We start from the raw sequence: 15,326 nt of genomic DNA on the forward strand, positions 1-15,326 counted from the left end.
AGCAGTGCCATCTTGGGGTCCTCAAGCAGGGCTACCACTAGGCAGCACTTACTATAAACACTTGTCAAACTGGTAAAAGGATTGAGTGCATGGACCATCCAGCCCAAATCTTGCAGGATGGTGAAACCCGACTATTATGACATGGATTACATATCATTCTATGTCTGGCAGGGTTTCCTTCAAAATATGATGCGCACTCTATGCCATAGCCCACCTCTTTTTGGCTTGGGGAGGTGATTCAGTGGGCCAAGGCTGAGGACCCAAGTCAAATTCCTGGAACACACATGGTAAGAGAGAACCAGTTCCTCCAACTGACTCTTTGGCTTTTCCATATGGACTGTGGTGTGTACACATGTGTGTACTCTCACACAAACAAATAAAAGTATAAGCTACACTTGTTTAATTCAGCAATGTAGACACAATTCGTAGTAATAAAAATATTTATACAGTCTTTACTATGCAAGTAATGGTTGCAAGCATTTACATCTATCAAACTATTTAATTTTCACAACATCCAATGAAGTAACGGCTACTGCTATTCTTTTGCAGGAGATGTCCAGGTTTAAGTAAATTATCCAAGGTCACACAGATGTGACAGACAGGCATAAACCCAGAACCAGACCCAGGCAACCTGGCTCCAGATTCAATGTCCGTGACTACTACGGCACAATCTGGGAAGACAACAGAAATCTCACATTGTTCCCCACATTTGCACGGAACAATTCTGACCCCTCCTCCTAAGACTCTTTCCCCCTTCCCTCCCCCTTTTTTTTTTTGAAATGTAGTTTCATGTAGCTAAGGCTTGAACTCCTAATCCTTCTGCCTCTACTTTTTTCAAACTAGCATTTATTTGCATAGTCTGGTCTTTGGCAATTTCAGACATGTGTGAAATAGAGTGTGATTAGTCTCATCCTCTCTGCCCCTCTTCCTCCCCCAGTCAACTCCTCTTCCTTACAAGCCCCTTTTCTCAGTCCCTTTTCGTTCTGTAGCCCACTGAGTTTACCCAGGGCCATTAGAAGAACCATGAACACGAAACTGTCCAGTTGAGCCTGGTGGGTTCGACCTACCTCCCGCTCAGGTGTTGGTCCTACAGAGAAGAACCCAATGCTTGGCTGCTTCTAACCTTGCTAGTGTGCATGCTACTGCTAAGAACACATGTTCAAGGAACAGTTACATCTCCAAGTACAGTCAATAGTTTTGACCTGGTTTCCCACTGGATTTCCTAGCATTTGGAAATTTTAGAGAAACAAAAGATGGGACACAAAAAAGGTACAAAGGATTCTTTCATTCCTTTCAAAACATCTTCCCGGGCCTAGTACTTGGGCTTGTTTTTTAATTGCAGACACAATATTGGCTGGACTAGCACATCTCACTTATGTAGAACATCGCGTTCTGAGTAACTCAATAAGCCTCCGGTACGCCATCCATCTAAATCACGTCCCTTTCAAGATGCAAGTCCCAGAGAAAGCTTTCAAGCCTGCTGCTAGAAAACACTGTTCCGCTGGAGGGTTCTTCCTGTGCCATAAAACAATACGGGACCTATGGCGATGGGCTGGCAGAGCCAATAATGAACAATACTCTCCTCTGTGCCTGACTGTGTTTGTCTCTGTGAATTTCCTCTGGAAACAGCAATCTAGAGATCCCATTCATCATGTCCCAAACACAGAAAATTCCACTTGTCTTCGAAACTGCCTTTTAACCGGCCGACAAGCAGGGTATTTCTCAAAAACTGAGCCAAGGAAGAAAGGGAGATTTTCCAGCCAGACAAATGGAAGTGAACTAGAGAGACGTGCCTTTGACTGACTGGCAGTGCCAAACACTGGGTGATTTATGACTGTGCCACATCTTGCCAAAGCGAGATTAAAGGGACACATGGATGAAGGTGTCCCACGGGGCAAATGGAAGAATTACTCCAACTGACAGTCTTGGATACTATTTTGGATCCTAGAGCAAAAGAAAGACCAAGGCCTTTGGATTTCAACTCATTTACATATCCATATCAGTATTTGATAACAACAGATGAGATATGTCTTCCTTTGTCCTTACTATTTTCTTAAATAAAAATCTCCATTGTGGTGCCAGCCAGCTGGAAATGAATTAAAGATGTGAATGCAGAAGAGTTTTATCACCAGTTTAATTCTGCTATCAAATTAGGAAGTTTTCATGCATTTGCAAAGAGCACTTTCATCAAAACCAGGAACAAGCCTCGTCACAGTTGGTTATTAATGTACTTTACACCACTATGTCATGGCATACAACTCTATGCAAATAGCCCCTTAAATATTCTCATGATGCACACAGTCACTTAAATGTTGGGCCTCTGCCCAGTTTAATGGATGCAAAGTAACGCATTCCCTTGATACTGCTAATAGCAGAGGGTGGAAGTCCCAACTAGGTCTCGCTCACTCATTTACTGCTTGATTCATTACATGAATGTATTAAACTCTGCTGTGCCGGGCACTGTGGACCTAAGCTCTGGGGATGCAGTTTAAGCAAGACACCAACATGGATGGAGCGTGCAACCTACAGAAAGAGACCAAAAGATAGAGACATGCTATGCTAGCCATAGACGAGGAGCAGACCACATAGGGCCTTGCTACTCAACCTGTGGTCCAGAGCTGCAGCATCAGTATCAACTGGGGACACACTCAACATACAGAACTCCAAGCTTCAGTCTAGACCCCCTGAGGACCTGCACCCTAACACACTCCCCTGGGGATTCTGAGAGCACGCTGAAATAGAAGTGTGGGTGCTGGGTAGTCGTTCCCAACTCTGGTGTTATCTGAGGAGAATTTAGAATTATCAACGCCATGTCTTCACTTTCAGAAATTCTAAGGGTTCTGAGTAGGGTTCCAGGTAGTAAAATGGTTTAGTCTCCCCGGGAAAGGATAATTTTTCAAAAAAAAAAAAAAAAACAAAAAAAAAAAAAACAAAAAAAAAACCAAACCTTTTTTATATGTATGCATATGAGGGTATGTGCATGTATGCCATATGCGTGTGGGTGCCTGGGAGGACCAGGAGAGGGTTTTGGATCCTCTAAAGCTGGAGTTACAGGAGGTATGAATGTGGGTCCTTTGGAAGAATTAGCAAGTCCTCTTAACCACCAAACCAGCTCCCTAGCTCCCCCAGGAGGTGGGGTAGGGAACTCCAAGTGGCTTGTGAGCAAGTGATAGCACCCAGGAGAAATTGCTAACCTTGGCCGAGAACCAGAGGCAAGGAGGTCTACCTAGAGGGGATTTTCTGCCTCTACTAACAGTCTGTATGGCAAGCAGGGACCGGGGTACGATGCATCTGCCACTTCTCACACCCAGGTCAAACTTAACACACTTGGTCTGCAGGCAGTGTGGATTTCACCGTTAGAGAAGAACCCTACTAAAGCATCCACCTTAAAACCAAGGTCAAAACCAGATGCAGTTGCTGCCTCCTTACCTACCTGGGGACCTTTCATTCCCAAAAATCCTCTTTCTCCTTTCTCACCAGCCTTTCCTCTCAGGCCCTAGATGCAGAGAAAGAAAGTGTTATTTTCTCCCTTAGCGAGAACTTGAACAGAAAACTTGTACGTTAAAAATCAAACACTAAGTCAAGGTGACATAGAAACTGGTCAGGGAGTCAAATCATGCTGTGGCTACTGCGTGGGTCTTGAGTTCTTCCTCATCTGCATAGGTGCACCACAGGACAGTCTGAGATTGAGGTGCTGGAGCCTGTATAGCTGAAGGAGCTAGGGCCTGGAAGAAACACCCCAAACTGAGAATTTTAGTCCTGCCAATTGCCCTTGGCCTTCAAAATCAACTGAAAACCATATGCTTTTTATGTGGAAAGTGTTTTTCTTAATCATGTAAATCAGGAACCAGAACCTTTAAATCCATTTCATATTCAATAACCACAACCAAGATGGGTCATAAAAAGATACATTCCATAGCAAGATGAAATTTAGATATTTCTACTTCTGGAAGATTCTATTGCCTGAGTATTATGGCTTCGGTAGGTTGCAGAGAAATTTTCTTCACGGCTGTGTTTGGTATTTTGCTCCATTTTAAATTGTACTGTAAATAAAAAAGGTCCATAAACCGAAAGAAGGAAGGCTGGCTGTGACTCGCATAGCACGAGATAAAGGCAGTCGATTTATGAGGATGCTTTCCAGCGAGCCCAATAGCAAATGTTTCTCACTTTAAAGGAAGAGAATTGAGCGTTCCTCAGCAGGCATGTAACGGCAAATAAAGGCAATCAAACCAATCAAACGGGGGGGGGGGGGGAAGGGGGGAGGGAGGGAGGGAGAGAGAGGGAGGGAGGGAGGGAGGGAGAGAGAGGGAGGGAGGGAGGGGGAGAGGGAGAGGGAGAGAGAGATTGAGAGAGAGAGAATGGTCTGAGGGGAAGGCTGTTTACCATGCCGAAATCGTGGCGGCATGTCACAAAGTGTCTCTCTGATGTTTTGATGTGTTCTGCCCAACTTCCACACACAAACTGCCAACCTAGAATGCCTTTATTTTTATGTACTTGCTTTAAACCCTCAAACAATAGAACCAATGGTTATCTTGCCTAACAGTGCACCTGTTTTTCATACATTCAAAACCAAGTTAAGAGAGGAAAAATACTATTTTAATGGCCTGACATCTAGTCCCTTCCCTCCTCCTTTCCCTCCCCACCACTTTCCTTCCATGCTGGAGACTTAATCCAGGGCCCATACATGCTACACAGGCATCCCACCAGTGAGTTACACGCTAAATGTGCTCCCTTCCTGTCTCACTGTTGACTTAGGCTCTGCTCTGCCCTCTCTGGCACATGTGCCTCCCTGCTCATGCGACCAGAGCAAAGCGCCAACTACGGCTTGCTCCTTGGAAAGGAAAGTTCTGGAGACAGCTCCTCAGAGGAGCAAGCTGGAAAGGACAGACAGGGTGCTATGCTATAGATCACCCCGCTGAAACCTCCAGCTGCACTTAGAACAAATTTTTCCTTGAGCTGAGCCAATGTTTCAACACCACGGACATCCCAGATACAACACTGAGCTCTTACAGTGCTAAACTGACCACAATCGTCAAATTCAAGGCTCAATATTTTCCTTGGCTCAAGGACTCCTGGATTATCCTAACGATCCTGCCCAGCATGTTCATCTCTTTCCACCTCTTGACAGGGACAGAACTAGGATAAAAGAGACAAAGTTCTGTACAAATCAAGACTCATTGCTTATTTGTTTTATTGACCTAAACATACACCCAAGCCTCTGTAATTCTGCAGGCTACATGAAGGGGCCGATCCAGGCTATAGGTTCTCCATACACAGATGCTTCTTTTTGCTCTATGCATACCTGAGGGCCCTTAAGTCCAGGTGAACCTTCAAGTCCATCTGGGCCTGTGATGCCTGGATTGCCCTGTGGCGAAAAAAAAGAATCGAGGTATCAATCCATTAATGCTGTCTCTTCATGTGCAAGATTAGAAACTTTTCAGTGGCAACAAAACGTCTTTGCAAAAACTGAAGGTTTCTTTCATCCTTCAGATTGTGGAGCTTCCTTCTGGTGCGACCATGGGACTGAGGGTGGGTTTATTGTTTACCCTCCTTGTGCTTTTAATCCGAGTATGGGTGCCCTGCAAGGTTCTAGGCCACAGCTGCTCTTTCTTAAAGGGTGAGCTTTCAGTAAGTACAGTGTAGGGTGTACCACCAGGGTGCACTGAGCGATGGGCACAGCTTTCCACTTGTGTTTTCAGGGCACTAAGAATATCCCGTTTGTATTCAGCTTTCAGTGTATTCTTCAGGTGTCTATGGGGTTTTCACACAAATTCTAAGTCGGAGAGGATCCCTGAATACAAATCTAAGAAAGGTTACTTAGAATTTGTGCTCAAAAGCCAAACAAAATGAAGCTTAACTATTGGACTAAATGGTTCATTTGATCATTATATTTAAACATTTTTTAATTGTTGAAATTTTTAAATAAAGTACCCCAATTTTCCTTTCATTTATAATCCTTAAAATCATAGCGAATATTTTCTAACAATTTATTTTACAACCAATGTCATCAAAAACCAAAAGTTGAAGGCAGGAGGAGATATTACCATCTTTATTCTAGCTCCTTGATTGTGTTTGAGGCACTTACCATCTGAAGTTAAGAGAAAGAAATTATCACCTACCTGTGGGCCTATATGTCCTCTTCGGCCATGAACTGCCTAAAATGAAAGAGAAAAGACACTCTTAGTTTAGAAAAGATGCTGCACATATATGATTTAAATTAACTATGGCTACCCCAGGGTACTGACATAAATAACTTCCACATTGTGCTTAACTTATTCAATTACCCAGCGCATTGTGAAAACAGCGAACTCTGAATTTCAATGCAGGTAACTGAAATCATAGACAGCCAGAACCCAGAGATACATGGAGAACTGATCATAGCCAGCAACCCACCTCCACTAAACTTGACCAGAGCCGCTCAGTAGCTGCGAGCTGCGACACCGACCTGAATTTTAAATTCTTTCTTATTTTCCCCCAAGAATTACAAAGTAAGGCTGGAATCAGGAAAGGACCAGCCAAAGGGCAGGGCGCCAGAGGAAAAGCTGAGGATTGCCTCCAGGAACTTCACAACACTCTAAGACCAGAACTCAAAGAGCCAAACTAGCTTGATTTTTAGAGCCAAGCAATGGGATTGGCTGTCAGAAAGCATCGCAAATATTCAAAAGTGACTTGATTCGTTGTATCAATAAAACACCCGATCCAAACAACATTGTTAAAAAGGGAAGGGGAATTTTTACTCTGTGTAAGGTCAAAGTTCAAGGTGCATTTCCAATCCATAGTCCACAATTCAGAAAATCAAGAGACAATCACATTTTCCTGTCTGACTTGGTCATATAGAAGGTCCGAGCAAAACTCGCATCTAGGGTTACACAATTCAACAGCCACCAGACAGCATTGTCTCGCTGGAAACTCATGTGATGTGTTCTGACAGGCCAGTGTTGCTGTGTTTCAAACTATGCTATCATCTAAGGGGCAGAGGTGTGTGCAAAGGGACCTGTCCCATTTCTCTTGGACAAGAATGAGTCATCTTCAAGGCCCCAATTCTCTGCTAGAGAAGAAAGAGAAGTCATTTTTTAAAGAGCTGGAACGATGGCCTGGGGTTCAAGAGCACTGGCTGCTCTTGTAGAGGACCCTGGTTTAGTTCCCAGCACCCACAGAAGGCAGTTCCAGGGGGTCAAACGTCCTCCTCTGGCATTGATGAGCAACTGCACACATGTGGTTGCACACATGTACACTGGCACACCCACATACATATATAAAAGTTTTTAAAGTTTAAAAAGAACCTGTTCCCTCTAGTACAATGAATTGCCCCCATTCAATTCAATTCCATGTCATTCAGAGACATATCCAGCAGGAGATCACTTCATTCTGAAGATATCTGCCACCCTCTGAAGGACAATTGATGGGACGCAAGAGAGAATGAGCATGTGTGCAAGCTTGGGCCTCTGCCCCCCAATACACACACATAAACCCTGAATCTCTGACCACAGGAAACCCTCACTCTGAGTATTGGGGGAGGAGGGACAGACACTACCAGCATTTACAAGGCAGAGCACAGCTTATGCCTAAGGATGGGAAGACACTTTCAAAGACAGAGATCACATCCAGTCGCTCCAGTGGGGAAAATCTCCCTAGAGGAAGAGATGTCTCTGAGATTGGTTTCAGGGGATTTTACACAGCCTGGGTAATGACTTCAAGGCGGAAAACAGGAGGGGTGGTAGATACAGGCCCAAGGACAAGTTGAGAGGCAGACTGCCATGCTAGGGGATCTGACCGAGGTTTGTCCCCTACTACTCAGTGTGGCATAGTTATCATCCATGGTTGGAGCAGGTTTTATGGGAACATATCTGGCTGCAGCAGAGGAGCAAAAGAATGCAAAAGTTACCAGTCGTTTTTAAGAGCAACCCTCCACGTGAAGAATGTTCCTCTCCTGCCAGTGCACGACACGTCAACATTTGCGCCTGTGTAATAAGTTGTTGGCTTTTTGTGTGTGTTCATTTGCTTGTGTATGTAGATGCACATGTGTGAGTATGCACATGGAGGAGGCCAGAGGCCAGCCTCCTGTGGCATTCCTCAGCTGTCATTTACCTTGTGTTTTGAGACAGGTCTCTCCATTGGCCTGGAGCTCACTGATTAGGCTGGGCTGGCCAGCCAGCCATCATCAGGAGTCTGTTAGCCTGCCTTCTCAGTGCCAGGATTACGGGGTGCACCCCCATACCTGGTTATGTTACACGGACTCTGTCTCAGTTCTTAGGCTTCCCTGCAAGCGCATCGCCACCTAAACCATCTCTTCAGCTCTGCTCCCCTGTGACTTTAAGACCTCATTTTTGAAAGGGCTCAGTGACATAAATCACTATACCACAAATGCCTCTCTGGTGTCCCTGCCTCCTCCTAAGTAAAAACTGACCCCTGTCCCTGGTCATGGGGGTTTAGGCCTAATGGAGACAGACTTTAATCTAACAGCCATAAAAGAGAAGGGAACAAACCCGGAAGTGGCCACATAGCATGGTTGCTGATTTAAGCTACAAAGTCATGGGAGAGGGACCTTGGCAAACAGGAGACACAGAAAGCAGACAAGGAATTGAGGCAAATGATTTTGCAGCTTTTCCCTTACATTTTCAAGTGCTTTGTGTAGGAAAGAAAATTGCAGACCATCGAAGGGTGCATTGAAAGACAGCCTGGGTTCCGGTCACTACCCAGACATCCTGGCTCTATTTCACAGCGAATGTGAGTGGGCACATCAAGAGAGGAAAGTCCCCTTGGGACAGCGGAGAAGAAAATGATGCAAGACAGAATCCCCAGTTCTACGGTCCCCCTGGCCTGGCTTTCTGGGTACCTATGAGGACCCCGTTTTCTGTATAGGCATGACTGATTCTGGACAAAGCAAACAACATATTAATGGCAGACACCCCACGAATTCTGAATCTTATTGGCAGGCTCATCCCTAATGCTGCTGCCCTGGAGCACTCTGGGAGGCCTGTAAAGAGGTTCCCAGGAGGATGAATGGAGAAAGCACAACCAAAGCAATCTGGAGCAAACTGGAGTGAAAGGCTGCTTTGGTGGAGACCACAGTTGCTTCTCATTACCCCTGGCAGAGGATCTGTTCTCATCCTCAGCAGTCTGGTTCAGACACAGCCACCCCTCCCATTTCCCACCAGTGCCCGGGGCTGTGCTTCCTGGCCGTGGTCCTCCCTCCCTGCTTCTCCTGCCCTTGGTCCAGGCTAGTATCTTGGCCTCGCTCTGATATCATCTTGTTCACCCAACAGGACTGCCTCCTTTCCCATCAGTGGCCTTCAAGAAGAAGAGGGGTTTCTCTCTTCCTCTTTCTTTCCAGGAAGCAGTTAGCAAAGTCTGGGGAATATTTTTTTGTTGGGTGTGCTGCTGGCACCTGGGGAACAGAGGTCAAGGGAGAAATTTACATCCTCCCATGCATAATGAAGCCCTTCACCACAAGTGATGCTTCAAACAAATGCCAGCATGCTGGAGTGGAGAGGCTTTGCTATGGTTTACCCCCTGGTTCTGATTTCCTGCAGAGAACTCAGCGAGTTGCCGATTCAGTGTTGGTGTTCAGTGTTTGCCAAGTGAAGAGAGATGGCCTTAGAGCAGCAGGCATCCATTTCCCTGCACACCACCCCCATTACTGGGCACCCTCCAGTCACTTACTTGCCACATTTCCCACCTCTGGCCACCCTTCAATCACTGCCCCACCCTCCACTGCTGGCTATTCTCCAATCATTTGCCATATTTCCCACTACTGGCCACTAGCCCATCACTTACTTGTCAAACCCCGCCCCTGCCACTAATGGCGAATCACTTGCCAATTCAGCAGAATTTTATTGTACTATGGGTTCCTCAATGTTCTCCATCTTCATCTAGATGCATATTTTGTGGGTATATGAAGCGCTAGCGCTGGAACTGCGAGCTTTGGTCATATTAGACGAGCACTTGGCCACTGAGTTTCACCCTCAGCCCAGTACCTACCTATATTTTTACTGTTTTATAAACTACAGATTTTTTCTTTAAAGAAGAACAACTTCATTGCAATTATAAAAATAATAAACCCTATGAATGCTGATCAAACAAAAATGTTAAAATCACTCCAAATCCCCCAAGCAGCAGGGGTCAGAGAGAGGATGCAGAGGTTAGAGCACGTGCTGCTTACTCAGAGACCCAGATTCGGTTCCCAGCACCCACATGGTAGCTCACCACCCTCTATAACTTCAGTTCCAGGGGATCCGACCTGACCCGCTCTTCTCACCGCTGAGAGGCCAAGGTACACATGCATCCCTACAGGCAAAACGTTTAAACATTTTTAAAATGCCTAGAAAAGAGAAATAATCATTAGCTTTTGATAGCCATGATTCCTGATTTTTCTGACAGAATTCTTCAACAGCGGCACTTTTATTGAAAAGGGGACCGTGTGATTATGCTATTTTAAAATTTCAGTATTGGGCTGGAGAGTTGGGTCAGCACTGACTGCTCTCCCAGAGGACTCAGGTTCAGTGCCCAGCACCCACAGGGCAGCTCTTGTTCTAGCGGCTCTCTGCTGCCCTCCACAGGCACTTCATGAAATGGCACACATACAGACAGACACTTGTATACATAAAAAATAAAACAACAAGAACAATAAAATCTAAAAAATGTAAGTATTACGTCTACTTTAACTGGAAAAGTGAAAATAAGAACTTGGAGCCTGAAGACAACATTTCTGCTCTGCAGTAGATTTGCCGCTTCCTTCTTGCTATTCCTTTGTTCCCCAAGCTCTTCCAGTGGGCATCTTTCATTCTCTATTGTCTTAGCAACTCTTTTTTGTTGTTGTTTGCTATTGTCTTTTGTGTTTTGAGACATTGTTTCTCTGTCGAGCCCTGGGTGTCCTGGAACTTGCTCTGTAGATCAAGTTGGCCTTGAACTCAAGAGATCTACCTGCCTCTTCCTTCCTAGTACTGGAGTTAAAGGTGTGTGCCACCACTGCCCTGGCTGTCCTGGCAATTCTTTAAGCTTTTATTCAGAGCAAAACTGTGGGATTCATTTCTTTCAGACTTGAACTATTTGACAGAGTTCCACTTTCCCCTTGAGTAACTCCTCTTCAAATGGGGGAGGGGCTAATTTGTCCCCCTTTCATTAGCCATCTGATTCACTGACAACAAAGATTAGCCATCTTTAGGACCCCTGTGGACTGAAGCCCCCGGAGAGAAGTAGTGGGACATGGAAACACTGACTTTGGGGCTAAGGGAAGTCTTGCTTTTACATCTTCTCTAACTTTAGGCATTTAGGAAAATCTTGACTCACATGAAGCCCCCAAAAGTGGCAGTTTGCCTGCGTCATAATCTCCACTGACTTCCTGTCTCCTCGCTCTTTGCAGCCGTCCTGGCCTCAGCTTCTGGTTTCCTTGTCCCTTCTGCCTCCTCTGCTCCCTGGGATGTATGGGGCTGACCCCTGCTCCTCTCAGAATCAACAATGAAAATCTACAGACCTGTGTTCATCAGCTCTTTCTGGGTGGTGACTGTCACCTTGAAAGAAACCTGACCCTGGCTTCAGAGCTGAGTGCCTGTGGATTTCCTCCCTACAGTCCAGGTGCAGAACTAGCTGGGCAGTGTTAGTCCTTGTCTCTGGCTTGAAGGCGGGGTCATGGTTTGTGTGTTTTGATTTTGCTGAGTTGCACAAAAGAGGACTAGTTGAGGCACCCTTGGTTCTTCAGTTGTCAAAAGTCCTGCTTTGACTACTGCATGACACAGAGACATCTATCTCCAAAGTGGTGGCTCCTCCTCAGAAGCTGTGCAGGCCACAAAACAGTAAATACACATCCCCTCACACCAGGATTTCCTGGGTGATATTCTTAGCAATGAAAATAGTTTGCAGGGGGATGGAAGCCTCAAGGATGCCCTTCCAGAAAGCCAAGCAGGGAGGACGAACTCCCTTGTCTGCATCTGCATTAAAGGAAGCAACATTAGCAAACTGGGATGCTAGCAATCACACTCTGTATGTTCTGAATGTAATCTCCGTCCTTTCATTTCCTAGCCTTGTGAAGAACATGGGTGTGCTTCCAGAGGCAAAATCCTTTCCTGATGGGGGATAAGAGCTGGTTTCATGAACTGCATCTGCCCAGAAAACACAATGCATCATAAGCGCCATCCACTCAACCAGTGTTCCATTTGTGCTCAATTTGAAGACATTATGTATTTTGAAGGGTCGGGTGAGGAAATTCAAAGGAGGCTGGATAGCTAAACAAAGAATGAGAAAGAAAATGCTGCAAAATGAGACAAAATTGGTCTAATTTAGACTCTAATGCAGGTGTGGAAGTGAATTCCATTAAATAATCTCTTATTGGATAAAGGCTTTCTGTTTGGAATCTTTGTGCACTTTTCTAAGCAGTCATGCATAGAGCGTTTTAAAGCGCGGATTTAAACAAAACCAATAAAATAAACTAAAAGCAAATTAATATCCTCCCACCTCCCACAAAGGGTTCCACAGTGTGCTGGCTGGCTTTTGTCAACTTGACACTAATCTAGACAAATCCAGGAAGAGGGAATTTTAATTGAGCGAATCCTTCTATAAGACTGGCCTGCAGGCACATCTGTGGGGTTTTGTCTTGATTTGTGATTGGTGTAGGAGGGCCCAGCTCACTGTGGGTGGCACTACCGCTGGACAGGTGATATTCAGTTGTGTAAGAAAGCAGGCTGAGCGCGCCAAGAGGAGCAAGCCAGTAAGCAGCATGCCTCCATGACTTCTGCTTCAATTCCTGCCTTGAGCACCTGCACTGACTTGCCTCAGTGATGGAGTGTGAGCTGAGAATTGTAAGCTGAAACACACCCTCTTCCTCCCCAGGCTGCTTTGGGGGTTCTATCTCAGCATCAGAATCCCTAAGCCATCCAACAACCTAGTCTCTAACTCTTGGTTACCAATCCCTCTCTTCATCTCTTTTTTGCTAACTTTTTTGTTATTTCCATTCTTTTTAATTTTTGAGAATTTCATATGAGTACATTATATTTAACATTATTCCTACCCTTCCATCAACCCTTATCCCAAGACATGACAGGGATGTCACACCCTTTCAAATCTCAACATTATGTTGTTTAAACAAGTCCTGCATGTTGACAATAGCAGTAGACCTGTCAAAGCAGATGAAGAACTTCAGGCTGTCAATCAATGGCTGCTGAGGAAGGAAGAATGGGTTTTCTTCCCAGCTTTCTTAACAGATATAAAATTTGGCAGACACTGGAGCTTGGACATCAAGGAACATCACTGGCAATATCAGTTAACTCATCAAGTAGGCCAAACATTGGCTACTTTTCCCTGATTGGTTTTCTTTGTGTGGCAATCTTTCCCTGTGTACAATTTCCCCTGTAGCCAGCACTTTCTTAGCCAAGCTTCAGGGACTTTACTAGGCAAGTCCCATCCTGAGATAGCATCCCTGACCCAGTGACCATCCCACTGACTCCCCACAGTCAGCCACTGTCATCACAATTCAAGCTATGGGACCCCAGGTCTAGAAGTTTCTTTCCTTGAAGAGCTCTTACCGTCCTTCTTCTGGAGCCTGGTGTCCCAGGAGAGCCTGGCCAGCCTCTGCTACCCTGTCAGAGGAACAAAAGGATGTGTGACCGAATATCCCATCACTGGTGGGGTTCTGACTTAACACCTGCTCGTGTACCAGGACTCATTCCAGGGACAGAGTCATCTTTCCCTGAAGTGTGAAACTATTTTTCATTGGTCTTAAGTCACATCTCTGTGTGTGTCATGGGGAACAGCCATACAACTCCAATGCCATGGTTTCAGGCACCAACTGTTCATTGTCAGTAATTCATGCTGAGACACAACTCATACCGCCCGACTTAGTCACTTAGCATGGCATGAATATGGCTGGGGGGCGCTGCTGGTTGGGGTCTTTGTGCATGTGTACATATATTCGGGTGCGTGTGGAGGTCCAGATGTTGACAGTGTCTTTCTCAATTGCTTTCCACTTTATTTGTTAGGCAGGGTCTCTAACTGGAGCTGAAGTTCACAGATTCATCAGTACCATCTGGTCAAAGTGCCTAGGATCTTTTTGCCCAGTGCTAGGATTACAGGTGTATGCCACAACATCCACCTTTTTAAGTGGGTGCTGGGGATTTGAACTCAAATCCTCCTGCTTTCACATGAAGCACTTAGCCAAGTGAGCCATCTTTCCAGACCCCAGTTGGGATTTTTACCTTTGGGCTGCTTTTTTGCCTATCCTGAATAGATTAACACCTTCCCAGGAATAAAGCCTCAAAACCCCCCACAGTTCCTTACGCCAACCCCATGCAAAAGTATGGAATAATTTGTTAACCAAGAAAACACAAAAGTAGACTGTTTACTATATTCTGCAAGGAAGAAAAAAGTCAAGGTTTCCATAGAGTGGAGCCCTGGTTACAAAGTGGACCATGGATAGAGCCCGAGAAAGAAGACAGCACCATCGACTCCTTCCTACCACACCGGGCTCCTTCCCTACTAGGACTTCTCAAGGGGGCCTGCTCATTAAGAGGAACCAGACACACATTAGTCACATCACTTTTAAAATCCTAAATAATAGGATAAGGGACTAAATTGTGATCTGTGAGATTGCAGTACAATCCCTAGAGATTTGCCTTGAGGGAGGGGCCACCCATGCCAGCTCTTTCCATCACAGGCTAAGGAGGCATGTCTTCCTAGCATGTGTGTCCCCGGGATACTGGGAAGGACATCAACTTTGCTCGACCTTTAACAACAATCTATTAAATCGACTGGTCCTTCCTATTAAGCCGGAGCTTAGATGTTGGTGTTCATGAAGGCCTCATGGGTGTGCCTTAGGGCAGCCAGTTATCCCAAATTTAGAAGTTGACAAACAATGTTTTTAATGTATCACAGCAAGAAATAAGCAGGAAAGGTTTTTTGTTTCTGTTTTCTTCCTACAATATTTTTTCTGCACTAAGTATATTCTTAGTCCCAACTCTTCCCCAGGTGTTCTCTATTCTATGACTAAGGCCTCGAGCAGAACCTCATGCAGCAAGCTGACTACCAAATGCCCACATAATTACTTGTCTTCCACGGTCTCCTTTCAAGCCCTTGGGTCCTTGTATGTCATTATCAAGTCCAGGAATCCCCTACAAAGGAGAAAATAAAGAAAAAAATGAACAGATTTTTAATGGATTGCAAATTCATCAAAGAGAGCAGAAATGGGTGGAAGTGACAAGTGGCCTACAAGCATTTGATTTGCCTCCTTGGCTTGCTATGAGCAGACTCAGAGTGGATACCCAAGGTGGACACATGGGGAGAAAGCAAGACCTGGGCACAGAGGGCATGACCAAGGGAAGCAAGGAGGCAGAGCAGTG

General features: G+C 45.3%; 1 protein-coding gene across 1 annotated transcript in view; it reads right to left on the bottom strand.

Annotated features, from left to right (window-relative positions):
* Col6a6 (collagen type VI alpha 6 chain) overlaps positions 1–15,326 on the bottom strand; it is a 145,538-nt gene that overhangs the window by 45,101 nt on the left and 85,111 nt on the right. The window contains exons 20-24 of the mRNA XM_057768412.1: positions 15,033–15,098; positions 13,518–13,571; positions 6,120–6,155; positions 5,303–5,365; positions 3,434–3,496 (exon numbers count right to left, since the gene is read on the bottom strand). Coding sequence (XP_057624395.1) covers positions 3,434–3,496; positions 5,303–5,365; positions 6,120–6,155; positions 13,518–13,571; positions 15,033–15,098 — 282 coding nt within the window. The remainder of the gene's footprint in view (positions 1–3,433; positions 3,497–5,302; positions 5,366–6,119; positions 6,156–13,517; positions 13,572–15,032; positions 15,099–15,326) is intronic.

Source organism: Chionomys nivalis, chromosome 4 (assembly GCF_950005125.1).
Source record: "Chionomys nivalis chromosome 4, mChiNiv1.1, whole genome shotgun sequence".
Taxonomy (NCBI): Eukaryota; Metazoa; Chordata; class Mammalia; order Rodentia; family Cricetidae; genus Chionomys; species Chionomys nivalis.